The sequence below is a fragment of the Zeugodacus cucurbitae genome, chromosome 4 (genome assembly GCF_028554725.1).
Source record: "Zeugodacus cucurbitae isolate PBARC_wt_2022May chromosome 4, idZeuCucr1.2, whole genome shotgun sequence".
Taxonomy (NCBI): Eukaryota; Metazoa; Arthropoda; class Insecta; order Diptera; family Tephritidae; genus Zeugodacus; species Zeugodacus cucurbitae.
Window position 1 is genome coordinate 5015940 of NC_071669.1, and position 26187 is coordinate 5042126.

Below are 26187 nucleotides of genomic sequence, written 5' to 3' on the forward strand. Positions count from 1 at the left end.
CGAAATAAAGCAAAAATATTTTCAAAACATAATACATTATGAGTATGTACTTACACAGTCGCCTTGTGATAGATTTGTGCATCCATATTATGATTGAAATGAATAATGTATGACTTTTATCAATTTCAATGGATTTCTCTGCATTATCATTGCTTTGTATTACTTCTAGCTTCTGAATAATGTATGATTTTCACAAATTTCAATGTATTTCTCTGCATTATCTGTGCTTTGTATTACTTCTAGCGGATCTCTTAATTTAATGTTAGTTTTTTTTTTGTTAAAATGTTGATATACTTTGTTTATTATAATTGCTCGTTTTACGTTCTAGATACTTGTAAATATTTAATTTTTTCAGTAATGTTATAATTTCCTTTGGGAATGCGTGAAGATGCGTAGTTTTTATAATTTAAATTTTAGTACAACTTAATCTATCACTAGGTCCTGCTGTACGTTTTAGTACAATTTGAAAATTTTCAGTAACTACGTAATCATCCTTAAAAATTACCAACAAATTTAATTCAAACTCTAGAAAGAAGACAACATATTAAATTAATAAGTTAATACCGTTGTGTGGAGTGTGCAAATTTACCTATTTTAAAGTTCTTTGTAATTAATGTTGGACAAGTGAATAAACGCGGTAGTATCATATAGATGGGTATTTCGAGTTTCGGACAAATATTACCGTCTGCTATTTGTATAGTTTGGATTTCTGTTGCATCTTTCGAATAGCCCTCCGCACAGCCACATGTTTCCACACGCAGTAATTGCAGTTCAATTGATTTGATAGCTACTTCAGTGTGCTGGACCGTTAACTGAATATATAAAAAATACAGATATTAGTATTAAATTTTCAATATTTTGCTATACACCAACCTCGCCAGTCAACGGCCGTGTCACACAACACTCCGTCTGATCTAATTTACCGGTTATCAGAAATCGTGGTATATTTATACGTTCCTTTGCCGATTTTTGTATTGTTTCTGGGCTTATACTGAAATTCACCTCTGTTGAGGTGAGCGCTTTTGTGTCCACCGCAATTGGTTTATTTTGTATGCAAAATTGCTGTATTTTCTGCAAGGATTTGGCTAAAAAGCTACGTTTTACGTCACAACGTAACTGGTAGTTAATGTTGATAAAAACACCATGATATGTTTCATAAAGCACACGCGGTTCTTTGTTACACACTAATGGTAGCTCGAAGTGGAATTCCGAGTTTCCTGCAGCCAATTTGCCGGGCGCAGCCAATTCAAGCGTTGTGTTGAATAGTGTTATTGGTTTCACCGAATTGTAGAAAGCATCAAAAACTCCGACGTTTTTTGTGCTTAACTGTAAATTTACTACACCATCTAGCGTAAGTTGGATACCTTCATGTTTGGCTTCGGTGGTGCAATTGAAATGCACGCAACCCTTCAGTAGTTCCTGTAAAGATTTTAGTTTTTCTCTTTGATATTTGTACCTTATATATTGTTATTAAATAACTTACACCTTCATAATATATTTTATTTTCCTTATTTAAACGTATTTCGAAATTAATTGAACTCATTGTGGCAGTTTAGTTTAATTAATCAGGAAACAAACTTCTGCAAAATAATTCAACAGCTGTTTATATGAATGGGAGGCATTGTTTACGTTGGCACTCAAACTGTTTAAATAGTGCATCAGTGCAGATAATTAAAAATGCAATTAATTTATAATAAACTTCAAGATAAATTATAAAAAGAAAACATATTTTTATTTTTTTGCTTTACATTATTTTTTATATATAATAAATATGCCTATTCATACATAAATTTAGCTATTTCTTATTGTAGCAAAATAAATATAATCGATAGTTAACTTCGATTTCTTGACAACTTTCTCACATTCCAATGATATCGAAATATATCGATTTTCCAATCAACACGAATGGCCTTTGATTTTTGTTATTTTCCCAATAGTTGGAGCAAAGTGCTTTTCTGTTAAACCAGTTTAAGATTAGATTAAGATTTTTAGAAACGTATAGATTTGTTGCAACCGACATACACATATATTATGGAAAATTTGAGGAAGATATTAAAATCATACGAAAAATGGGTGGCTGCAAACCCAGAAACTGTCTGCGATGTTGAGACTACCACAAAATGGATATCGTATTTCATTGCTGGCATGTATATTTTCATTTACATATAATTTCATATTTAAACAATTCTTTTATAGGACGTATCTCGGATTCTAATGTAGTTTCCGAGCTGGTGTATACGCTATCTAATATATTGGTGCTCTATAATGACCGCATAATCGACAAATCACAACAAGGCAAATTGATCTCCGATTTGCAACCTGTGCAGCTCGAAGCGAGTACTAGTGCATTTGCGCGCAGCAACAACAAAAAGGCAAAGTATATTTACCGACTAAAGGTCATGTTGACCACATTGGAATATTGTGAAGTTTTCATCGAAATATCAGCTAAACGAATTTTTGGTAATAAAGGCAAATGGTTATTCATTGCATTTGTGCAATTTGCAAAAGCTGCAGGCCGATTCTTCATACTAAAACATTCAACAGAAAAACTTATCACAACGCCTACACTTCCGGCACTTAATCGACGTGCAATTATAAAGAAACAAAAGAATGCACTCAAAAATGGTTTAATAGTTGAAGACTCATCTGAAAGAAATGGCAATTTGAAATCAAATGTATTTGGCGAAAACAGTTCTACATTCCAATTGAAACGTTCCGGCCGTGTAATACGTAAAGTAGAAGGTGCGCCACCACTACAGTATCGCGATTTTAAATTAGCAGAGGAACAACAGCAATTAGAAAATGGCAGAAATGCGGTCGATTTTCGTTTGATACAAGCAGAATATATCTATATTGTCAAGCCATTAATACACTTAGCCACAATGGGTTTGTTTGGTGAAAAGCGTTGGAAACAATTTGTAGTCTCACTGACATTGGATTTGATCAGTATACGCATGTATCACCAGCAACGACAACAGATGAACAAAGAACAGAAACTTGAGCTATCACGCCGTTGCATCAACTTACTGTTATATTTAGTGCGTTCACCATTCTATGAACGTGTCACACAATCACGTCTAGATCGTATGCTAGGCTTTGTGGCTGACAATGTGCCGCTGATTAAAATGATTGCAGGACCATTACGTGACTATTTACCCTACTGGCAGGGTACTTATTTCTATTTATGGGCAACGTAAAGCATATATGGAGATAACAAGTTTATGAATTTATATTTTCGATACATAACTTACAAAAACCGAGTATTTACCTAAAAAATATAAATATATATATTTTATTTAGGCGTGGAAAGTATTTAGTTAGGGGACTGAGCATAAATGCTATTTTGTATAATAGTTAAGGAATAAAGCATACACTTTTGTAAAATGATCATATATTTGTTGTATTATTTAAATGTACAGTTAAACTTCGATAACACGAACTCTTGAATTGGTAATAGAAGTCTAATTTCATACAAATAACCTACCGAAATTCGGAAGTATCCCTAACTCGAAGTTTTTTTGTGGATTATGGTGATTCGAGTTAGGGAAGAAAAAATATTTCTATGTTCAGCGTGTCATTCAATCAATATCAGTAACAGTTCTAATAGCTCAAGTAAATCTTTTTCCAACATTGTTATTGTAGCGACATAAAAGGTTCCTCAAATAGTTCCCATTGTGTTGACGGGACTACTTGAAAATATTGATCATAAATATTATTGTATTTGTTATTGTAGTGGCGGAATAAAACATCTCCTCAATAATTTTGACGAATGAATGTTGCCGATTCGACAGTTCTTGGCCGAATAAAAATCCGGGTCCGTTCCGGTTAGAACCGACTGTCGTGGGAACGGTGCTGTTATTGTAGTAGCGGCAGAAAGCATTCCCCCCCAAGTAATTTTGACGAAAGTTGCCAATTTAACAGCCCTTAGGCGAATAAGGCATCGCGTCCGTTCAGCTTACGTACAACCGACTGTCGTAGGAACGGTAAATATTCTTCTTACACCCTAATGTTAAAATAAAATGCAGACTTTGTTTTGTTTTTTTTTTTTTGTTGTAAAATTATATGCTTGTATTTCTCTTATAGGTCTTTTTCCAGCGTTAGGCTTCTTTCCATTCTTATAAACATTCATTTTTACATCCGGTCTTCTGTAGTTAAGTATTTATTACATCTAGAACATTGTTTTTTTTTACTCAAAAATTGCTTAAACCTATCCAACTATTGTTCTATTTCTTGTATTTATGATTATTTTGCTTGTCTGACTCGAACTGCCTTTGTAAATCTTTAGGTGTAAATCTGCAGCCAACTCGTAATGTATGTATGTAATTTGTACAATTTCAACGATAAATTTGTATCTAATGTTATTTAGATATTAATATTAATAGTTTCTAAAATTACCAGTAAATTTTTCTTTTACATTAAGCTCACAAGGATTCTTTTCTTTTCATTTTTGGTAAAATCGTTTAGTTTGCCCATATAGTTGAACTTCTTCTTTAATAATAATAATTGTATATTCAAATGATACAAGTGACGGTTTTAACAATTTTTCTGGACTGTAGCTTACGAGCTATATATGTATGTATATATATAAGAATAATTATAAGAATTGTTTTTAACGAAAATTAATAAAACTGGATCTTATGCTCGTAATTAACTAGAACGGTTAATTAATGACTAAAATATATATTGTAAAAGCAATAGTCATATTATTAAACGCATTACACCCAAATATCAGTTAACAATAGTGAGTTGCAAATGGTTTATTAAAATTTCAAATTGAATCCCGGACCCATGGCCAATTGGCGCTGATCAATGCCTGCATTCAGTACGAAACCAGTATTCGCAGCAGTTTTCTTATTACCTGTTATAATGCCCGATATGACTTTACTATTGCTATTGGCAACACCGGCCGCACTGCTGCCGCCGCCACTACTGCCCACAATGATTTCGTCACGACCCAATTGTTTAAACTGCGAACCGCCCGAGGGTGGTTTGGGTGATGAGGCGAGCGCTTTGCGTGCACCCAATTCACTTTTCGCCGGCCAGGTAGGAAACATAGATGGATCGATTGGCAGAGGCAGCTCATTGAAGTAGTTGTGTTTTAACGCCGCTTCAGCGGTCAGTCTTTTCTTGGGATCATAGGTAAGCAGACCCTGTAGCATGTCAATGCCTAAGTCGGTGGTTTTGTCGGCGTAACGCCTACGTAAATTTGAAACTGGATAGTCGGCGAATTGGGAGTTCTGACTTAACATATTCTTAACGATCGGCAAATCCTTATAACCGGGCCAAATGCGTTCGTTCGGTGTGCCGAGCTCCTGTGGAAATAATGGAAAGAAATTATTAGTAACACAATGGTATTCATAGAGCTGTATAATATTGGCTTACCTTGAAAATTTTGTTTAGTTCATCTGTCTCCGTTTTGCCGGGAAATAGCGGCCCCATCTGTAGGAATTCGCCAAAAATGCAACCCACCGACCAGACGTCGATGGGCGTTGAATATTCCAGTGTGCCGAGCAATAGCTCCGGTGCACGATACCACAGTGTGACAACCAATGATGTGTAATTTTTCAATGGTGAACCATACTCGCGAGCCAGACCGAAATCACCCACTTTGAGAACACCCTTGTGCGAGAGCAACAAATTGGAGGTCTTCAAATCACGATGTAATATCCAATTGTCATGTAAATGGCCAACCGCACGCAATAATTGCTGCGCCAGACATTTCACCTCGCCGGGCAGGAAGAATTGTTTGCGCGCCTTCATCGTCTCCATCAACGATTTGAGGTCATGTTCCACATAGTCCATAACAATGAAAATCTTATCCATATTGGAACCAACAACTATTTCGCGCACCGTCACTATGTTTGGGTGCTGGCCTTTTAGTAAAGTATTGATTTCGCGTAACGATGTTATGGGGAAGCCTTCCTTTTCCTTCTCCATTTTTAAGCGCTTCAATGCAACTATCTCGTTGGTACGTTTATCCTTGGCGCGGTACACCACACCGTAGGTGCCCTCCTCAATGCGATTCAGGCATTGGAATTCTTCAACAGAACGACATCCCTGTATGCCCGGGAAATAGTCTGGCAGTGGTGCACCTTTGTCATCGCGTGCTGGCGAGTCGTCTCGGCTGCCACCGTCTACACGACGCTTACTACCAGCGGTAGCGGCTTCTGCCTCTGATTTATGTGCGGACTTCATGTCGCGTTCTTCTGAACGTGAGCGTGAACGTGTGCGTGACTTCGAACGGGAACGCGTACCTACAGATCGCGAACGGGAACGTGAACGCGAACGTGAGGACTCTGAACGTGAATCATAATGCGAATCTGAACGAGAACGAGTACGTGAACGCGAACGTGAATGTGTTGTGCGGTGTCGTGAAGAGTCACGTGAACCTGAATGGGAACGTGAACGTGAGTGTAGGCTCTTTCGGCGTGGTGATTGCGAACGAGAGCGTGAAACAGAACGTGAGTGGGATAGTGAATGGGCGGAATGAGAACGCGAACGTGTTAAACGTTGATCGCCATCATCTTCATCATCGTCTCCTATATGCTTTTTGCCTTTCTTCTTCTTGTGTTTCTTTGTGCGATGTTGACGCCGTGGCGATTTCGAAAGCTCACCAATAGAGAGTGGACTCTCGGGTAGTTCTATGTCATCTTCATCATCCTCATCGTCGTCATCGTCATCGTCATCCGTATTGTCGTCATTATCAACGCCATTGTTACGCATCCTGTGGTTATGATGTCTTTCCTTCCTTTTCCGCTTCGCTGCTTTGCTATGTTTGCGGTGTCGCTTGTCGTGACGTCCCTCAGCATCTTCCACCTCAGAATGGCTTTCGCTATCACTGTCACTATCACCACTGCCACTATCCGTCTCCATATCCTCGCTGTCATTATCCTCATCTTCGTCATCACTGTCTACTGCCTCGCCCTCCTCCTCTTCGTCACTACGCTCTTTTGCAGCTACAGTTTTTTTTGCGCGTTTAACCTTCACCGCCACCGCAGCTTCATCTTGTTTTTTACGTTTCATAACGTTGAGTCCAGCAGTAACCGAAGCTGCCACTGCGCTTGGACTAAGCGCATTTCTAGCACGACGTCTTGCTTCCAATTCTTCACGTGCTTTCTCTTTGCGTTTTTCCTTCTCACGTTCCACAGCTAGTATTTTCTCACGTCGCGACAATACTTCCGGATCTTCAGGCGATTTACGCTTCTCTATGCGCTCGACCCGTTCCGTCGTCACAACCGTCTCCACTTGCACCACCTCACGCTCTTTGTTGCGCCTTTTATGCTTGCGTCGTTGGCGATGCGCTTCTCCTTCTTCTGTGGTCGCGCCCTCCACTTCAGCCAACTCCGGACTGTCGAGCACCTCAATTACGGATTCTCGCACCTTTTCACGTTTCTGCCGATAACGTTCGGTACGCTCGCCATCGCTATAACGCTGCCGCTGCACTGTAGACGTTGTCTCGTAACTTTCTGTCAGCTCGATGACATCGCCGCTGCTACCTTTGACATATTTATGTCTTTTACTTAGCAGCCGCGAACGCAAATCTTGTTCGATGCTCTCCGAATCGTTCGGCGCGTCGTAGTTTGTATACTTGTGACGTTCTCGTTGTACCTCATAGTTGACATCATTGTACTCAAGATGTGAATGCTTGCCACCAACAGCGTATTGTTGCGGCTGTTGTTGGTGTCGATTGTTATAGTAGTCCAAACCGCCATGATGGTAGCCGCCGCCGCCACCGCCACCAGCGCCGCGTTCATAATAATCTTGCCTTGGACGTTGCATATGTGAATGTTGATATTGTTGATGATAAGCACCACCTCCGCCGCCGCCACTATTTCGCCGCACCTCATTGTTGTGTGGTTCATATTGCTTGGCATAACGGCGTTCGCTATTTGACATCATATCTCTGTTGATAACGTCATCACGCTCATAACCGCTACCGCGTTGATGGTAACGTAACAGTTCTTCGCGTTCCTCACCACCACGCCGATGATCTCGTCCACGCTCCATATCGCCTGGACGTGGACCTCCGCCGCGATCGTTGCGCATGTCGCGCTCTCTGCCATGCGGCTCCCGTGTGTCATAATCGCGTGGATCGCGCTCCCTTTCGCCACGCTCTCGACCACTTCCACGTTCTCGCTCGCTGCGATGTTTCTTCTCTTTGGAATGTTTTTTCTCTTTGGACGACTTGTCTTTGCGTCGGGAGCCTGTGGAGTCGCGCGAGTGCAGTACGTTCGCTTGTGGTGGTTTAATGTCCAATGAATCCGCATCTTCCTCACCGCTAATTAATTAATTAATTTTGATGAAAATATGAAATAAAATCGGTAAAACTTGGGAAGAGAATAGATATTTGTGTTTGTTTGATTGTGATTTTTTGTTTTTAATTAATTTCTAATCATAACTGTGCAATTGTATTAAATTAAGACGTTCAATTTTGCAAAGTAATAAAAATAATTATGTATGCATGTGAGTGATGAGAAATTGTTTGTGATATTTGTTAGTTATAGAAATTGATGATGTTTGCACGCTTCCTCGCATTCAACGCCTTTACCGTTTTGAAAATATGCTTTCAATGCAATTCAATTTATGTTCACTGCTTTGCGGCCGTGTTAGTGTACATACCGCTCCATGCTCGGTCGGCGCAGTCCAGTGTGCAAGTTCAATAAGCATACATTTTGGCGCTTTGCAATGACCAGTCGAAACACATTAACTCAATATTTTTTTGCGAAAGTTTATAGTTTGTAAATCTAGTATTTTTTTTTTTTGGTAACTTACATCCGTAAAAAATCAAGGAAATTTTTTTAACGCCTCGATGTCAATTTACTTTTATGGCTTGGTCTGCTTGAGATTGTTTTAAGGAGCTTGCTATATTCGTAGAGAGCAGATCAAAGTAAAAAATATTCAAGATCAAAGTGTAGTAATGATGGCTTTAGAAAATTGAAGATTGTTCTTAATTCTATATTATTACTACATAAAGGCTTACGAGCGAAATTTTACATAAAAAAACATTAAAAGCTATGCTTGAACTTTTCACGTTTTAGAAGTTCAAAAAGTATTAGAAGTTGTATCATTTTCGAAAAAATTAACACTGTTTATTGATGAGTGCGTACAATATTGAAGAAATGTACAACTATACATATATTTCTTCTTGCGAATACTAATTAAGGAAGTAAAGAAGAATTTGAACTTTGAACTTTGCAATTTTTTTAACAAGTTTTGTGTCGAAATATTTGTTAAAAAGTTGAAGTAGATACAGTCGTATGACAAAATAATATTACGTGAACATTTTTATATGTCCTTTTTTTTTCGTTTTGCATGACTTTCGAATGCTCACATAATTCGTGAGAAACACTCTAATTTTACTATTACAATGGGGGCTCTAAGCTTAGCGATCATTCGCCGATATTCTCGTACATTGTAAGACTTATAGTGAATTAGTAAATATTTACAAAACTAATTTTACTAAATTATTGCTATTTAGGTTGGATATTTAAGGGGTTGGAGTAGTCAGGATTTTCAAAAATTCATTTTTTTTTCATTTTCTTTAAATATAATATCTTAAAAATATTCTCTGAAAATTTGAAGTTGATTCGACAATTTCTTTTCGAGTTATTCGACAAATAACACAGAGCGCTCGGGCACTCCAAAACGCTCGGGTGAAAATGGGTTTTTATCAAAAATATGTTTTTTGAACTGGTGACAACTGTAACTCGAAAACTGCTGAGTAGATTTAATGAAATTTATACAGCTTTTAGAATACATAATAACTTAGGACTGATCGAAGGATTTTTTTTTCCAAAAATTTCGATTTTTTCCCCAACGAAAAGAGAAAAAATTTCCTGAGGTCGCTATTTTGTTAATTAAAAAAATTAAATTTAAATAAAAAGAAGTTAAATTTAAATAAAAAAAATAAATTTAAATTAAAAAAAAAAAATAATTTAAATTTAAAATTAAAAATTAATATATATTTATAAAGCTATTTTTTCTTATCCGATCGATTTTGAATGAATCTCCAAAGGCTTATGATAGTCTCCACAAGAACCTCCACAAGAACCTCAAACAGCTATAACTTTGGAAATTTTAATTTTTTCTTCAAATTTTCATGACTTCAAGTCAACTCAGTTTGCAATAATGCCATATTATTACTTTTGTAAAAATCATGATTTAATAGCAAAAAAATACTGAAAATTCTCATTTTTTCGTGCCTCTGACTACCCTTAACCCCTTAATAGAAGTTTAATAAGGGTTTTAAAACAATTACATGGGTTAAATTGTGGTTTAGTAATACAAAAAATTTCCGTTTAAACAACTTTCCAATAAATACTAAATTTATTAAAGGAATTTTATATTAATTTTGATATGAACTGCAATAAAATTGAATTCATTTAAATTTTTTAAATTTTCGGACATTTTTTTAACACAATATACTCTAAAAAAAATAATTCAACTTCATATATAAAATGTTAGAAATATACGCTATAGTAAGTATGAAACTCACTTCAAATATTGTCCAAAAGCGCTTTATTACATATGCTAGTATGGTTTGTTAAGGTATGACCTATATACACTTTTGATAGCTCTGACATTCACTTAATGTAAGTAAAATGACTTATTGAAGATTATAAAAAAGATATGTGTATGCACATACATAGGTACATATCGGTATTTCACGCGTAACTAATATTTTGCATACTTGACGTTTTCTGCATACGTTTTAACAATAAATTGTACTGGTATACTTACATAAGCAAAGTCATCTCTCCTTAAAAATAGAGTAACATACAATAAGCACGTTGATCGTATTAAATATTTCTACTTAATATGCAGTACTTACGCACACTCACCTTGAATTCTGTTTTTTTTCATGTTTTAATTTACCTTGCGAAGCCCATTAAACAATTCAGTCAAGCAAAGTGTCCAAGTCGCACAAAAAGTAAATCGACATCAGCAGCTTTTGCCTAAGAACTCAATTTAAGTTTGGAAGAAAAATTGGAAATAGAAATATTTCTTTTGTTGTATAGAGAAAAGAAATAAATACTGAAAAATGTTGCGTTAAATGTAAATAGACTTTTTAACAAAAAATAAATTTACCAAACCAACAAGTATGTTGTTGTCCAGCTCATATTTGTCGTACTCTATGTATGTATATATTTTTGGTGTGCAGTGCGGGAGCGCAAAGCGAGAAGAGTTGGTACGACTCGTAGCCAGAGTAACAATAGTATTATCTGCCTATTCGTCTGTCACACCCACCTGCATGGACGACGTCATTACAGTTAGTAGTATGCACACACCACTCAACTAGTGGGTCTTTCAGCTTTTGCGTATTACAAGCAGGCGGTCAGCTGGCTAAACAGCACAGTATGTTACATTGTTGATATAAAATATAATTCTTTTCGCCAAAACTTCCGGCTTAACACGCAATAGAAATGTGATAAAGTGGACTTTCTTCCTGTTACAGTCGTTTCAACATCATCTTTTGTGCCTTATTGCGTTACCGACGTGCATGCGCGCGCACCATCGCTGTCTGGACGAAATACGATGTGACGCGTAGGGTATATGTATATCAAGCTGCTATGCAAACATTTCACATTTCGTTTCGACTAATGTGCACCAAACCGTTTCAATTATTTATTTTTGCACCAATATATGCGAAATTTAGAGTTCATGTTTACTTTTTTTATGATTTTTTTTAGGTATTTTGGGTGTAATTTATTTTTTAATATTCTTTTATATTTTATATTATTGTTTTTTGATTTAATGTGATTAGATGGTGGCCATCGCGCGCATCGTTCTTTGGACATGTACACACTTTTTGGCCTATTTGCAATGAAAAAACTTGAGTAAATTAAAAAGTACATAATAAAGTGATATTATGTTTAGACCTAATGGGCTGGAGAGCGGATATGTGGTAATTATTTTGGTTTAATGATTTTGTTTAGGAAAGGTACAAGGTAAGCTGAAAATGTGGGTAAGTAAGGGAGTTGTTAGGGTAGGGTTGTGATGGAATTTTTCGTATATAAAAATATTACAAAACTAAGCAATTATATGTAAATTGTATTCAATTAATGATTTTAACATAAAATAGTTAAAATCTATATTTATTATTAATATTAATATTGATTATTATAATTGCTTAATTTTGCAAACAAAGCTGCGCCATGCTATACACATTTCTTTTAATTACAAATGCAAAATTTTTATACGTGCTTTTACACTTTCAATAATTTCCTAAAAATCACAATTCAACAATCTTCAAAAAGTAATGCGTAAATAATATTCCATGGAAATTTGTTTTCAGTGCCCTTCAACCCAAAGAATCTACATGTATGACTGTGACTAAAGACACGAGTTATACACACAATGTGATTTCCCTTCTACTCTCCCCAACAATAAATACATTGATTGGGCAAACAATTTTCCATGGTTTTTCAAGACATAAAATACACACCTTAGTCCAAAATTATCATCGCCAGGACTTTGTAATTGTCCGTCTTCACTGCCAGACATAATGCAAAATCTGGTAGGTTATCAGTTAAATATAATCAGCAAAATTATATTTGCTGAAGTCTGCGAATTACTGTCGTTCTTTTGTCTCGGATTTGGTTCGTCCTTCACACGACAGAAGTGCCAATTTGCTTTGCTCAACGTTTTATTTCACAAATTCTAGTTGATTTACACCTTTTTACAACTGGATATTTATAGTAATCGGTGAAATACACACGTTAAAGTTGATTTCAGTTATTTTGGTGCAATTATATTTATTTCATTAAGTAATATCTTGATTTTTAAAGCATTACTAAAATCACACTATGCACCAATTTAGAAAATATTCTGGAGAAAAACCAGAAAAACGTTTGTCAACGTCGTGTGAAGAGAAGAAAGAAAAAATGGCGTATATCCAATGAGGCCAAGTTTGTATAGTGGAATTTCAGTGCTACCAATCAGACAGCATGTAAAACATCTGATTGTCAAAATATTTATTCTATGAAAAAGGAATTATGTGTTTATGAAGTTCACAAATAGAATGCAATTTAGTGATTTTTGAATAAATAAAATGTTTCGACATATAATAACTACTACGAATCGACAAACTGGCTTAGCCAATGTGGTCTTACGTTTACAACATATGTCTTCGCAACCTAATTCACCTGAAGAAAGTAAGAGAAGTGCCACTTTGGACCGTATAAGGGAAGAATTAATTGCTGATAAGGAGAGACTACAATGGCGAAAACCTATAGGAGAAAGACCCGGTGATTGGCATAGTAAACTAAAAGTATTTGAGAATTCTGAACAAACTTCCGATTATATCATTATGATGCAAAAACCGATTAACCTCAGTCCAAGTGCGCTAAAGGAATGGTGGCGAAAACGCAATGAACGCGTTGAAAAACATATGCAAAAGTATGTGCAGGAGCGACATGAAATATTAGGAGCTGAACTAGCCGCTGCACATTTCCTTTTATATCGTGGCGGTGCAGTTAAATTCTTACACGAACGTGGCTGGATGCGTGCAAACGACGAAGGCGAATTCAATTTGCCAAATAAATACCATCCGGCTTTTAAAATTGAGGGACTTCGATGTGACAACATGACCCTATATTATGAAGGATTGGAAAATATACGTAATTTGCAGGAATTGAAATTTCTATCATTTCATAACGTGCACACATTTGATGATTGGTGTTTAGATCGTATATCTAGTTCTGGTTTTCCTAAACTGGAAGTTTTGGATATTTCTAAAACAAGTTGTACGGTAAATGGCCTCTCGTGTTTATACCGCATACCAACCTTAAAACTATTAATTGTCAACGATCCTAAAGAATCATTGGAGTTTGAATTGGCATGCTCCATGCTAGAAGAAGTTATACCAAGTGTAAAGATTGTCGATGCGGCATCAATACATAATTTATAGTCAAAGTAATGTTATATATTTTAAATTTGATATTAAAAATTATTTAAAAAAGTAACAACATTTTCAAATTAGTTTTTATTGCTTTGTTATTATCTACTCTTTTGGTGGTTTGGATTTCATATATTCGGACTTGATATCCTCACGTTCCTCCACTGGGGGTAAGTAAGGTGCAATACCCTTTGCTCGACGGTCAGAACGCACTTTATTCTGAAAAATGTTTGCAATATATCGAAATTTTTTTAATTTTTAATTTATAAATACCCAAAAGTCTTTGCAGTTGTTGTAGTTGGCAAAATATACTTCACATTTATCCCTGTCGTAGTTGTATTTGCTGAGGCACTTATAAGACAGTTCCTGTTCACGAAGGCAGGGGTTGTCACGTTCAGCATTTGGATTTCGCGGCATTTTAATGTATAATTATTATAATAATAGCAAAAGTTATATAAATTAAAGCATATTCTTTCCCTAAGGTAATGTGTTAAATGTTTAGAATGTGTTGATGAAGGAACAGAAAATTGCGAATGTCAGAATAATAAACAGAATGTAAAGCGGCGAAACGGTGTTTCGAACAATGTTGTAAAACTTTATATTTCTCCTACTAGAAATATAAATAAAATATTTATTATGTACGTAAAAGTTATCTTATGGATGTGTTTTTTTAGTTAGTTTTTATCCGGCTTCATTTTTTAAATACAAACTAAATATGACTGTTCTGCAAATACAAACAGAATTTATACACTAATGTATATTATGTGCTTTACAACACTGTTTTCACAAATTTCTTCTTCTCTTTTTTACTGTTTCACTGTCAAAACTTCAGAATCAGCAATTGATAATTCTTGTGATAGTTGTTAATGAGTGATATATTTCATCTTTTTACCCAATGTGCTATTGAGACACATGCTCATTTCCCCAAAAACTTGCATAGTCTACAGTTGGTTTTAAAACGCGTATGGTGTGTTAAGAAGTAGTGATAAGACATCAGTTGTTTTCATTCAAAATTGTTCAATGAAAACCTTGGAGATGTGCCAATTATCAAAGCAGTTCACTAATTTTCTTCTCTAATTTTTCAGAAACTATAGTTCTATTGGTGTTAACACTGAACGTTTCGTGTGACAAGGGCGCGCATTGCGCAACTCCAAGCAAAAAGCAACAGTGACATCTGGATGGTGTGGTAATCGGTGGTGATTGTATGGAGATTGTGTGAAAGTACACGTAATTCTAAAAAAGTTAAAAGGAAATCAACAAATAAAAATAACATAACATAAAAACTATGAAGAAACGAGTTGGTTCAGACGGCAATAGTTCGGGCGATGAAAGTGGCGCTGAATCTCAAAGTGCAAGCAACAGCAATGCTGCCACCGCAAAATCCGCGAAACCACGTAACTCTTCGTCCATCTCAAAAGATAAGGGACTGGACGAATATGCGGAGACGTTTGTGATTGTAAATGAACGGCCCGTAGACGATATTTCGCTTGATTTCTTCTATAAACCGCATACAATAACGCTATTTGCAATATCTGTACTATGCATGATGTTCTTCGCCTATGTCAGGTGAGTGCTAAAACATAACAATAACAATATATATGATGTGAGAGTAATGTTAGCAATTGGTTGAACCAAAAATAAAATCACAACAAATTGTAATAAATATATGTGCGCAACTGCTACATCCTTTATTTATACATACATACACACAAAAGAAATTGTAATTCCGCCAATTGTTGTTATTGTAATGTGTTGACATTTTTTGCGATGTTTCATGCATTTGACGGTACTTGTATTTTATTTACCTTTCCTTGTGCAATAAGCAAATCAGTGCTGATGATGCAAAGTAAGTTGTTGCACAAAATATATATGTGCTCATATATATATACACACATTCACTTATTGCCTTTCTCCTATCTACTGTCAGCAGCATTTGATTGATTCTACATACACATTCAGCCGTACAGTGTTAACTCTCCATTCAATATCCCACAACAGTGTTTAGCCTATACAAGTTAGAACAAAAAGTGCTTCCGAAAAAGTAATCAAAATTAAGTGAAAAAACTCAAGTAATTTTTTTTTTTTGAAATGTCTATAAAATTATTAGCCGGTAAATTTTGACTTACATTAATTACAAACCACAGCAATTGATGGTGACAAAAAAAGTTTTGAAGCAAGCAAGAGGGGATATCAAGTAAACCAAAAAAATGCATTTGTAATGTCAAAAAATTTGCTAGTACAAAGTGTGGCGAAATCAATACAGGATATGCAACAACAATTTAATGAACAATTTCACAATCAATTAAACAAGTTCCTTCCCTATAAGTCCAAATGGATGCGTAAGTTTCTAAAAACACGCAACACATATTAGATTATTTTCTTAGAAAATGCATTACAGTGATTTCGATGCGTTAGAAATTAATTAATTGTTTCTTATTTTTTGTGCTATTGTTGCAAACAAATGAATCTTATGACAATTTCGTAATCTTGCTAAAATTTATAGTGGTATTGATTAAACAAAAACGTAGGTCTTTATAAATTTTATGCGGTTGTTGAATTTGGTGTATTTTTTTTGTTTTTTGAGAAACAATTTAATTCAGATTTGTCTTTTTTGTGATTATTTTTTTTTACTTATACATTTATTGACCACACGTGCTATCCTGTCAATTCGAAATCCGTTAAAATTCGCAGCAACGGAAGCTGGAAAAATTTGCATTGTATTTTAAATTGTGCTTTGAATAATTTTGCTGATTTTCTATGATTAAAAATTTATATTAAGTTGTTTTAATACTTAATGTTTTCAATTATTTTTATAAAATATAAAAGAATTGTAATGTTATTAATGGAAGTTTGCTTTTTACTTGTTTGTATGTTTTTTTAATTTAAAAAATCATGCGATTCATGTGTCTTACATGTTCTGTAGAACGCTACATACATTTGTATTCATTAAATCGTCAGCTTATCTGCCACTGTACATGGAATTTTATAAATGCCAGCTTTGTACAATAATGATCTATATAAGAGCAGATTGTACGTCATAAATGCGTCCGTTTTTGTAGAGGTTGCTGACCTCCAAAACACAATACATTTACTAATCTCAAAAATGTTGAGTATTTAAATGCTCGCAGCAGGCACAAACAAATAACCAAACAAAGAGATGCGGATCTTCGCTCAACTGATGAGTTTCAGTAATTCACAACTAAACATTTTTTTTAATGTTTTCCATTTGCGTTTAATTCGGCCATGTAATATTAATAGTAATTTTTTTTTTTAGTACATTAAATGAACTGGCTCGATGCCAATATTTAATTGCAGTATATATTATAATATGTATGTGCATATATACCTGTATATATTATTAATGACACGTGATTTTCCAATGATATTTACTCATTAGTTAGATATATGTGTACCTAATATAGACTTCCTGATTATATGATTTTTCTAAAGCCTAAATTACTGCCGCCTACTGAACACGAAATGCAATACAGCTGAACTTCCATAGCTCGTACTTCTATTACTGGAAGTTCTCCATAACTCCAACACTTGAATTGGCAATAGAAGTCAAATTTCATACAAATCTCCTTCCATAAATCGAAGTTTTTTAGTGGATTATGGTGATTCGAATTAGGGAAGTTCAACTGTGTATCAAAAAAATACTCAAGTATTAAAATTAATAAATAATTTATTTCAATTAATTACAGTTAAATTTTTTTTAATTAACACGAGTTGTAAGTGATACTTTATGAAAAATAGAAGTTCAATTTATTATTATCTAATTTTTGTCAACTTCATGCCAAAAATTTTAATTAAAATAAATGTTACAAATAACTTTAAAGCAGTATTAATGCTTTTGACAGTAAAAAGATAAAAAAAATCAAAAATGACGCTGTAATCAGTAATATCATTATAGTGAAGGCGATTACTCACTTCTAGCATATGAATTTTTGATGCCAAGCGCAATTGTTAATAAATATATTTCAAATATAAATCGTAAAATATAATTTGAAGTTAGCATTAAGCCTTTGTTGAGCATACAACATTATAAATTAAAAAAAACAAAACAAATATTGCACAATTCGTTGATTTGAAGTGGCCACAGCAGTTCAAAAGTCATTTCAGCTGATAAGGGCAAACTTTTTCAATACAGCAGCAATAGCAGAAAAAAACGGAACTTTCATTTGACATACAACGTACTTCGAACTCTCTCTCTCTCCACGTTAAATTATACCGACGATAGATAGAACTTTCAAACAGACTCAGAATTATAAGCTAACTCAACTGTATAAACTACAACTTGACTACTATCAACATAACATAACAACAAAAGAACTAACCACACACTCATCACAGTCTCTCACATTGTAAATTGTATCAAGTTCTTCAAAATCTAACTTTGTTTTTCCTTATTTTGCAGAAATGAAACAAATATCGAGGATAACATTTGGGCTGGTATCTTGTGTGCGGTTTTCTTCTTTCTAATCATCTCATTATTGGCGTTCCCAAATGGTCCATTCACCCGTCCACATCCGGCAGTATGGCGTATTATATTCGGCTGTTCGGTGCTGTACCTGCTAATGCTGCAGTTTTTCATGTTTCAAAATTACAAGACGATCATGAATATATTCTATTGGCTCGATCCGAAATTGGAAGATTTTCACATCAACATGGAGAAGGTTTGTGCCACATACATGGATATGAAAGCAAGCAGCAAATAAATAATCTAAATTTTTTTCGCTTTTTTCCAGGAATATGGCGCCAATTGCTCAGATCTCAGCTTTGATCGCATATACAGCACAATTGACGTATTCGCTTGGGGTCACTTTCTCGGCTGGGCTTTTAAGGCTGTGCTCATACGTCATGCGGGCATTTTATGGGCCATATCCGTTATGTGGGAAATTACCGAAATCACTTTTGCACATTTGCTGCCGAATTTCGTTGAATGTTGGTGGGATGCGCTCATCTTGGACGTGCTCATTTGCAATGGCCTCGGTATTTGGGTGGGTTTGAGAATTTGCAAAGCGCTCGAAATGCGCGAATACAAATGGGCGAGCATTAAGGATATCTCATCGACAACGGGTAAACTGAAGCGTGTTGTCTTGCAATTCACACCGGAGAGTTTCACATCCATACGATGGCTGGATCCAAAGTCAACAGCGATGCGTTTTGCGGCTGTATGCCAACTGGTTATATTTTGGCAGGTACTTTCGATTGCTTTTCCACCGATTTCGAATTTCTAGTAATACGTTCCAAATTTGCATAGGTGACTGAGCTGAATACATTCTTCCTGAAGCATATTTTCGAAATGCCACCAGATCATTATCTAGTCGTTGGACGTCTGGTATTCATTGGGCTCTTCGTAGCGCCGTCAGTGAGGTAGGCTTTCATTGTTACCAATTTCTATAAATATTTTTGACATTTTGTGTTTTTTTTTTGTATTTGCAGACAATACTACACCTACGTCACAGATACGCGTTGCAAACGTGTCGGCACACAATGTTGGGTGTATGGCGCTATTATGGCCTCAGAAGCAATACTCTGTCTGAAGAATGGCAAAGAACTGTTCGAGCGTACACAAGGCATTAATATTGTCTTGTGGCTCATTACACAAGTTATCTTATCCGTGGCCTTTGTTTACGGTTGCATGTTGTGGCATGTAAGTGTGGCGCACTACAATTGTTTCTATAAAATATGTAATTAATATATATATTTCTATATCCTCAATCTCTTTAGCGTGCTCAAGACAAATACAACAAATCAACAGAATCGCCTAGCAAAAAGAGCCATGCCAATAATTCGCCGAAGAAAGAAGAGAAAGGTAAGCGATTTATATGAATATTAATTAGCGTTACAATTGGTATTATATAATTGTATGATTTGGATTGGTATATTAAGCGTTCGATTGTTTTTTTTTTCTGTTTTTTTCATATAATTTTTCTTCGTTACTTTTAGTTGATGTTTTGTATTAAGCGCGCAATAACTAGCTTAATATACTTTCATATTTTCATTTATAAGTTTCGGCATGAATACATTTTTTTTTAATAAAATTTCCGTACCTTTAATACTAAGGGGTTTTCAAAAGGAACGCTACAAAAGTAGACCGATAGGGACAGCAAATGACGCCATATTTTCTCCGCTCTTGTGACATTTCTCTTCAGTAAGGTTTGCCATTTCATCATGTAGAGATATACGATCCAACAAGAGTCGAAATTATTAAAATTTACTACCGAAATTCGGAGTCAGTGGCTTCAACATTAAGAGCGCTACGTCCAATTTATGGACGTCATAATCGTCCTGTCAGATCAACAATTGGCGTCTAATGGAAAAATTTGAATCCACAGGCACAGTACAACATGTTCCCATGCCAGTGAGACAAAGAACTGCCCGTAATGTCGAGAATATTACTCCCGCTAACGCATCAACTGAGGAAGACCCAAATCAGTCTTTCACACGTCGTTCTCAAGCGTTAGGCATCTCTGTGACGTCTTGGTGGCGAATTTTGCGAAAAGATCTTGGCCTACATCTTTACTAGATCAAATTGCCGCTGGAACTGAAGCCGGTTGACCACCACCTCGTGGTATGTTCATCAATTGGGCTCAGCAACAACTTAAAAATCATCCGGATTTTCATTGAAAAACCGTCTTCAACGATTAGGCTCATTTCTGGTTGAATGGCTTCGTCAATAAGCAAAATATGCCTTATTGGTCAGACAGCAATACTGAGTCATCATTGTATCTCGAAAAAATTACGTTTTGGTGCGGTTTATGGGCCGGCGGATCTTCCGTGATGATCAAAACCGGCACGTTACTGTGAATGGGAATCACTACCGCTCAGTTATAACCGAATATTTTTGGCCAGAATTGAATGAGTTGATGAAGTTGGACAATATTTGGTTCCAACAGAACGGCGCCACAAGCCACACAGCGAATATCACAATCGATTTATTGAAAACGAAGTTTGGTGAACGTGTTATCTCACGAAATGGCCCAGTCAATTGGCCGCCACGGTCGTGCGATTTGACGACGTTAGACTATTTCCTGACTATTGAAAAATTTAAGCCAACAAGCCAGCGACGATTGATGAACTTCGTACGAATATCGAATGTGAAATTGCAGCAGTATTGGTCAATTTATGCTTAAAAACCGTCGAAAATTGCGTTTAGCGTCTGGACTTCTGCATGTGTGCCCGTGGTGGTCATGCAAAAGAAAACGAGTTCCATACATAATGGCATCGAATGTACTTTCGCAGGAATAAAGAATTGCATTGATATACTAACTTTTTGTAGCGCTCTTATTGAAAACCTCTTTATATAATATTATTTTCCATTGCACTCTCCACTCATTTCTATACCTTTTTAATACTATGTGTGTACTTTGTTGTATGTTAACATTAAAACTTTTCTCTTACTCACCAATTCGCCGCTTTTTGTGTCTACGTACAGTTCACAACCAAATTTTGCACCTATTAAAGTTCACCTTACATCTACTGCGCGAGCCAAGTCTTGATGAAGACGACATTAAAATAAAAATTGTATAAACATAAATATTTAATTAAATTATGAATTTATGGCGTTTACTTGCGCTAAATTTAAAAGCTTTTTTTTACGTACAAAATTCGTTTTGCTTAAGTTTGCTAAAGTTCTTAATGTTTATGCGAAGTGTGCTTCAATATTGTATATGTATGGAGAACTATAAATTAGTGTTTAAGCATTGCCATTATTTTTTTTAACACCACATTAGTTGATATTTATATTTTATATTTGTGCCTATAATTGTGATTTACACATTCTCCAGTCTTCTTTTAATTTATTTTAATTTTCTCTTATTTTCTTCTATTTTATAGGCAAGAAATCACCAAAAAAATCTCCCAAACGCAACGCACAGAAAATTGAATAAAATTTAAGAGTCAAACATAGAAAGAGACAAACTCTAAAATATAAAAAACACCAAAAACAAAATAGTTTATAAAATTCGACTACGCTTCCCTGTATGAGAAAAAATGTATGCGGTTAATACATTAGTAAAAAGATAACATGAACACAGTGTTGTTTATAAAAATAACACTAGTTTTGTAAAAAAAAAAATGGCAACAGAATTTACAAACTTAATTTGTGCGTTATTTTTTATTAGATATTATATAAAATGGGGAAGTAATAATATATAATGCACGCAAATGTATGTATGTACTGATTAAAGTAATTGTAATTTACCGAAAAGCAAGATGACAAACAGTTTGTTGCGAACAAAATAGATGCATATATCAATGAATGCTAAAGAATTGCAAAACTCTAAATTTAAAATTAATTTAAATGTAAGAAATATATATATAATGAAATATATATATATAATAAAATATATATATAATAAAATATATATATAATAAAAAAAATGAAAAATTTACAGAAATCATTAATTAGTCAGTTTTTTAATTTGTATGAGCGCCTAAAAAATAAATTTAAAATAGTTTTCATATACACATTGTATATATGAATTTTTTTAAAGAAGAACAAACCAACGTTAAAAGCAAATACGCTTTCAAATTGCAAACAAACTATACTCAAACGCAAATGCGCTTTAAAAAGACAAATTAATTATTTAAGGCAAAGTTTAAATGATAACAAAATAAATAATAAATGTTTATAATAATACAGCATGAAGTTGTATATAGATATTAGCTTATTTATGGTTTTACCAAAGGTTAAGCGAAGCAAAAGAAATGTAATTCTAATTTTTTAGTAATAATTTAAATATTGTGTGAGATGAAACTATTTGAGTTTAAAAATTATTAACATAAATACTTTTACTTTTTTTAATTTTTAAAAAATTTGTTTTTTTATATTTTTAAAAAATTTTATTTTTTTATAATTTTTTATATATATTTTTTTTTAATTAAAAAAAAATGTTATTAAAAAAATTTATTTTTTATATATTTTTTTTAATTAAAAAAAAATTAAAATTTTTTTTGTAGAATTGTTTGTAATTCTTATTTTATAATTTTTTTGTAATTTTGTAATTCTGATTTTTTTCTTTTATTTTATTTTTTATATATATATATTTTTTTTAATTAAAAATAAATTTAAAAATTTTTTTTTCTAATAATTTAAAAAATATGTCAGATGAAGCTATTTGAGTTTAAAAATTAATAACATAAATACTTGTTTATTTTTTGTATATTTTTTTAATTTTTAAAAATTTTTATTTTTTTATATTAAAAAAAAATATTTTTTTATAATTTCTTTATATATTTTTTTTATTGAAAAAAAATTTAAAATTTTTTTGTAAATCTTTTTTTTTATAATTTTCTTTTATATATATTTTTTGTAATTCTTTTTTAATTTTTTTTTGTAAGTTTGTAATTCTGATTTTTTAAAAAAACTATTTGAGTTGAAAAATTAATAACATAAATACTTGCTTATTTTTTGTATTTTTTTTTATTTAAAAAAAGTTTATTTTTTTATATTTTTAATTTTTTGTAAATCTTTTTTTTTATAATTTTCTTTTTTATTTTTTTTCGTAATTTTGTTTGTAAATCGTTTTTTATAAATTTCTTTTTTAATTTGTATATTTTTTTCTAATTTTTTTGTTTATTTTTTTATATTTAAACATTTTTTTTTTAATTTTCAATAGTTTTTTTTAATTAAAAAAAAAATTTTATTTGATATATTTTTTTTTATTTTTTTTTTAATTTAAAAACTTGTTTGTAATTATTTTTAAATTTTTTTTTCGTAATTTTGTTTGTAATTCGTTTTTTATAAATTTCTTTTTTAATTTTTATATTTATTTTTTTTTTCTAATTTTTTTGTTTATTTTTTTTTTAATATTTAAACATTTTTTTTTAATTTTCAATAGTTTTTTTTTAATTTTTAAAAAATTTAAAAAACTTGTAATTTTTTTTTATAATTTTTTTTTAATTTTTATAATTTAAAAAAAAATTTTTTTGTTTATTTTTTTTAAATATTTAAAATTTTTTTTTAAATTTGAATTTTTTTTAATATTTTAAATTTTTTATTTATTTATTTTTTTTTTGTGTTTTTGTTGGTTCAGTTAAAAAGCGTTTACTTTTCAAATACTGTACTTATTTAGCCTAAAATTGTGGTGTTGGCACATACCGAAATGCTCATAACTGCAATCCACTTATTTATTTGAGAATTTGAAAAGTAAAAGCGCGTTCTACAGTTGCTCTCTGTAGCAGATTTGAGTTGGCAAGCCATGCGAGAAGTGTTACTTTTAAGAATACTATTAAGTTAAACTTAAGGCGGCGGTAATTGTTATGGCAAAAGAATGCTATGGAGTAAAACATACAAATTACTATAGAAAATATAGAAAAACAACACAAAAGCAATGTTGCAACTAAATTTAATAAAAAAATAATAATAAAAATATAGCAAATAGGTTTGTTATATACCATATAGAGTTAGCAAAAAATTATATAAATGAGAATCTAAATATGAAAAACTATAATATGCAGCAAGGAATTCGCAAAACGAAAAACACTCAAAAATGTGTGTTAAAATAGCTAATTAATGTAAAATAATTAATGCTATTAATTTGTCACCTTTTCAAACGAAATTCCACATGCCATACACGCCACATATTTCAAATTTGTTATTTGAGTCTCGTTAATATTATACTAGCATAAGTAAACTTTCAGGTGTTAGCATAAATTCATTAGTTGATTTCATATATTATGAAATCGTAAATATATTTATACTATATAACCAAAGTTTGTCCTTAATTAAGTTTAAGCTCGTGGCAAAAGTGTTTGTACTTTTGAAAAAAAAACAGTCATAGTTAAAGTAATTGTTTCGCTTAAAAACCAAAATATACAACATTTTAACTATGAATATGCGCTTATATTGTTTTTTTTTTCGTAAAAACAACAGAAAAACATAGACAAAATATGTGTGTCATTTTGTTTGATATTTGTTAAGGCATTGATTTTCACTTGAAAATAAATAAATAAAAAATATTTTTCTTAAATGTGAGCGACTACGCTTTTTTATTATGGAAATGAAAAATAAAACACAGTTAAACTTCCCTAACTCGCATCACTCTAGTTCACAAACAAACTTCGAGTTAGAGGCAACTTCGAGTCACGGAAGGTAATTTGTATGAAATTTGATTTCCATTGCCGATTCAAGTTATGGAGAACTTCGAGTTGTGGAAGTTCAAGTTATGGAGAACTTCGAGTTGTAGAAGTTCGAGTTATGGTAGTTCAACTATATTTATTTTTACTGAATATTAAGTGGCTATACCAGTTTAACCGATGAAAAAGTAGGCGATTTTCGTGATTTTTTTTTAAGAAATTAATGGATCGAATGTTCCGAAGTTTTTTGGACATAATAAGGTATATTTTCAGCTAAATTTAGATATTTTGTTTTTACAAAAATATTGAAAAAATAACGGAGTTATGTGCTGTCTTCGGAGGCGTAAAAAAAAAACATATGATTCCGCCCTGAAACAAAAAAAAAAATCAAAAAAAGTTATTTAAGTTGAATCTATTTCCTATACAATGGCCTACGATTTTTGAAATATATCAAAAATTAAAAAAATGACAATTTTCAAGAAATAATTTTTTTTCTTTTATAACCTGCTACAAGGCGTTGCTCCAATGACGTACAACTAGACTTAAAACTAATCGATCCAAACAGGGTTAGATCTCTGAAATGGCAGCCCTTGGCCGTATAAAATCCGGGTCAACTCCGGTGGCGTAGAACCGGCTGCCTTGGGAGTCGTAGGCCATGGTATAGTAAATATATTCAAGAACACTCAGTTTAAATGTGAAGTCGATCGTTGAGTTATGATGTCAGCAATTTTGAGAAATGTCGTTTCGAGAATAACGCGTTTCAAGTTTCGGCCATAGAGCAGTTTAGTTGCACTTTAGAACCCTGTCATTAAAAAACTATTCAAGATACGACCTTACCGCTTTCACAGGATATTTTTGAGAGTATAAACTTAGAATAAGCAAAAAAAAAATCGATTTTTGGAAAGTGACACACTAGTATAGCCCCTTAAGGCAGTAGTCTGCTTTAGAAGCCGAAAAAAAGCGTTTTTTTAGCAATATTTTTTGAAAGGGAAGGAAATGATTGCGGTAAACGGAATTTTAAGACGATAGTGTACTATATTTAAGGCTTAAAAAACAATATTTATTATTGAAAAATATGGAAATGTTTCAAAGTTGTAAGTATTTTTCTGGAGCGCCTGGAGTCTGCACTTGTAAATCGGTGCCTGTGATGGAAGTCGTGCGATGCATCTGAAACAGCCGAACCAATTTTTTTTTAATTTTTATAA

The 26187-nt window shown here is 33.2% G+C and overlaps 6 protein-coding genes across 11 annotated transcripts in view; 3 read left to right on the forward strand and 3 right to left on the reverse strand.

Annotated features, from left to right (window-relative positions):
• LOC105221033 (transcription factor GAGA) overlaps positions 1-1629 on the reverse strand; it is a 49289-nt gene extending 47660 nt beyond the window's left edge. Inside the window, exons 1-4 of the transcript XR_008471031.1 lie at positions 1484-1629; positions 874-1419; positions 590-812; positions 55-525 (exon numbers count right to left, since the gene is read on the reverse strand). The gene's annotated coding sequence lies outside the window, so the exon portion shown is untranslated. The remainder of the gene's footprint in view (positions 1-54; positions 526-589; positions 813-873; positions 1420-1483) is intronic.
• Positions 1630-1900: 271 nt separating this feature from the next.
• Positions 1901-3387, forward strand: LOC105221083 (peroxisomal membrane protein PEX16). Its single transcript, XM_011197752.3, has 2 exons — positions 1901-2143; positions 2197-3387. The coding sequence occupies exons 1-2, from the start codon at positions 2032-2034 to the stop codon at positions 3195-3197; spliced, it is 1113 nt and encodes a 370-aa protein (XP_011196054.1). The 5' UTR covers positions 1901-2031; the 3' UTR covers positions 3198-3387.
• A 741-nt stretch (positions 3388-4128) lies between these two features.
• Positions 4129-12840, reverse strand: LOC105221100 (serine/threonine-protein kinase PITSLRE). 5 transcript variants are annotated; one of them, XM_054229675.1, is made up of 4 exons: positions 12446-12840; positions 11089-11814; positions 5383-8278; positions 4129-5312 (listed from the first exon to the last, which is right to left on the reverse strand). In XM_054229675.1, the coding sequence occupies exons 2-4, from the start codon at positions 11118-11120 to the stop codon at positions 4761-4763; spliced, it is 3480 nt and encodes a 1159-aa protein (XP_054085650.1). In that variant the 5' UTR covers positions 11121-11814; positions 12446-12840; the 3' UTR covers positions 4129-4760. The 5 variants fall into 5 exon arrangements, with proteins under 5 accessions (XP_054085650.1, XP_054085651.1, XP_011196105.1 ...); XM_054229676.1 differs by having other exon boundaries at positions 11248-11814; positions 12446-12839; XM_011197803.3 differs by lacking the exon at positions 11089-11814 and having other exon boundaries at positions 12446-12839.
• Positions 12841-12901: 61 nt separating this feature from the next.
• On the forward strand, positions 12902-13971 carry LOC105221094 (distal membrane-arm assembly complex protein 2). The gene has a single exon (XM_011197780.3). It carries the CDS (start codon positions 13052-13054, stop codon positions 13907-13909), a length of 858 nt encoding a protein of 285 aa, XP_011196082.1. The 5' UTR covers positions 12902-13051; the 3' UTR covers positions 13910-13971.
• A 6-nt stretch (positions 13972-13977) lies between these two features.
• LOC105221089 (coiled-coil-helix-coiled-coil-helix domain-containing protein 7) lies at positions 13978-14453 on the reverse strand. The gene is made up of 2 exons (XM_011197766.3): positions 14171-14453; positions 13978-14116 (listed from the first exon to the last, which is right to left on the reverse strand). The coding sequence occupies exons 1-2, from the start codon at positions 14312-14314 to the stop codon at positions 14003-14005; spliced, it is 258 nt and encodes an 85-aa protein (XP_011196068.1). The 5' UTR covers positions 14315-14453; the 3' UTR covers positions 13978-14002.
• Positions 14454-14706: 253 nt separating this feature from the next.
• On the forward strand, positions 14707-22241 carry LOC105221111 (phosphatidylserine synthase). 2 transcript variants are annotated; one of them, XM_029046089.2, is made up of 8 exons: positions 14707-14864; positions 14983-15463; positions 18315-18573; positions 18646-19098; positions 19161-19273; positions 19343-19553; positions 19631-19715; positions 21740-22241. In XM_029046089.2, the coding sequence occupies exons 2-8, from the start codon at positions 15183-15185 to the stop codon at positions 21790-21792; spliced, it is 1455 nt and encodes a 484-aa protein (XP_028901922.1). In that variant the 5' UTR covers positions 14707-14864; positions 14983-15182; the 3' UTR covers positions 21793-22241. The 2 variants fall into 2 exon arrangements, with proteins under 2 accessions (XP_028901922.1, XP_011196139.1); XM_011197837.3 differs by lacking the exons at positions 14707-14864; positions 14983-15463 and adding an exon at positions 15895-16236.
• The last annotated feature ends 3946 nt before the right edge of the window (positions 22242-26187 follow it).

Coding starts and splice junctions, on each gene's coding strand:
- LOC105221083 (XM_011197752.3), top strand. CDS start 2,032: ATGGAAAATTTGAGGAAGATATTAAAATCATACGAAAAATGGGTGGCT. Junction 2,144..2,196: donor GATATCGTATTTCATTGCTG/GCATGTATATTT, acceptor ATTCTTTTATAG/GACGTATCTCGGATTCTAAT.
- LOC105221094 (XM_011197780.3), top strand. CDS start 13,052: ATGTTTCGACATATAATAACTACTACGAATCGACAAACTGGCTTAGCC.
- LOC105221089 (XM_011197766.3), bottom strand. CDS start 14,314: ATGCCGCGAAATCCAAATGCTGAACGTGACAACCCCTGCCTTCGTGAA. Junction 14,117..14,170: donor ACAACTGCAAAGACTTTTGG/GTATTTATAAAT, acceptor AACATTTTTCAG/AATAAAGTGCGTTCTGACCG.
- LOC105221111 (XM_029046089.2), top strand. CDS start 15,183: ATGAAGAAACGAGTTGGTTCAGACGGCAATAGTTCGGGCGATGAAAGT. Junction 15,464..18,314: donor ATGTTCTTCGCCTATGTCAG/GTGAGTGCTAAA, acceptor CTTATTTTGCAG/AAATGAAACAAATATCGAGG. Junction 19,716..21,739: donor GCCGAAGAAAGAAGAGAAAG/GTAAGCGATTTA, acceptor TCTATTTTATAG/GCAAGAAATCACCAAAAAAA.
- LOC105221100 (XM_011197793.3), bottom strand. CDS start 8,667: ATGCTTATTGAACTTGCACACTGGACTGCGCCGACCGAGCATGGAGCG. Junction 8,279..8,548: donor GAAAGCATATTTTCAAAACG/GTAAAGGCGTTG, acceptor TTAATTAATTAG/CGGTGAGGAAGATGCGGATT. Junction 5,313..5,382: donor AACTAAACAAAATTTTCAAG/GTAAGCCAATAT, acceptor TTATTTCCACAG/GAGCTCGGCACACCGAACGA.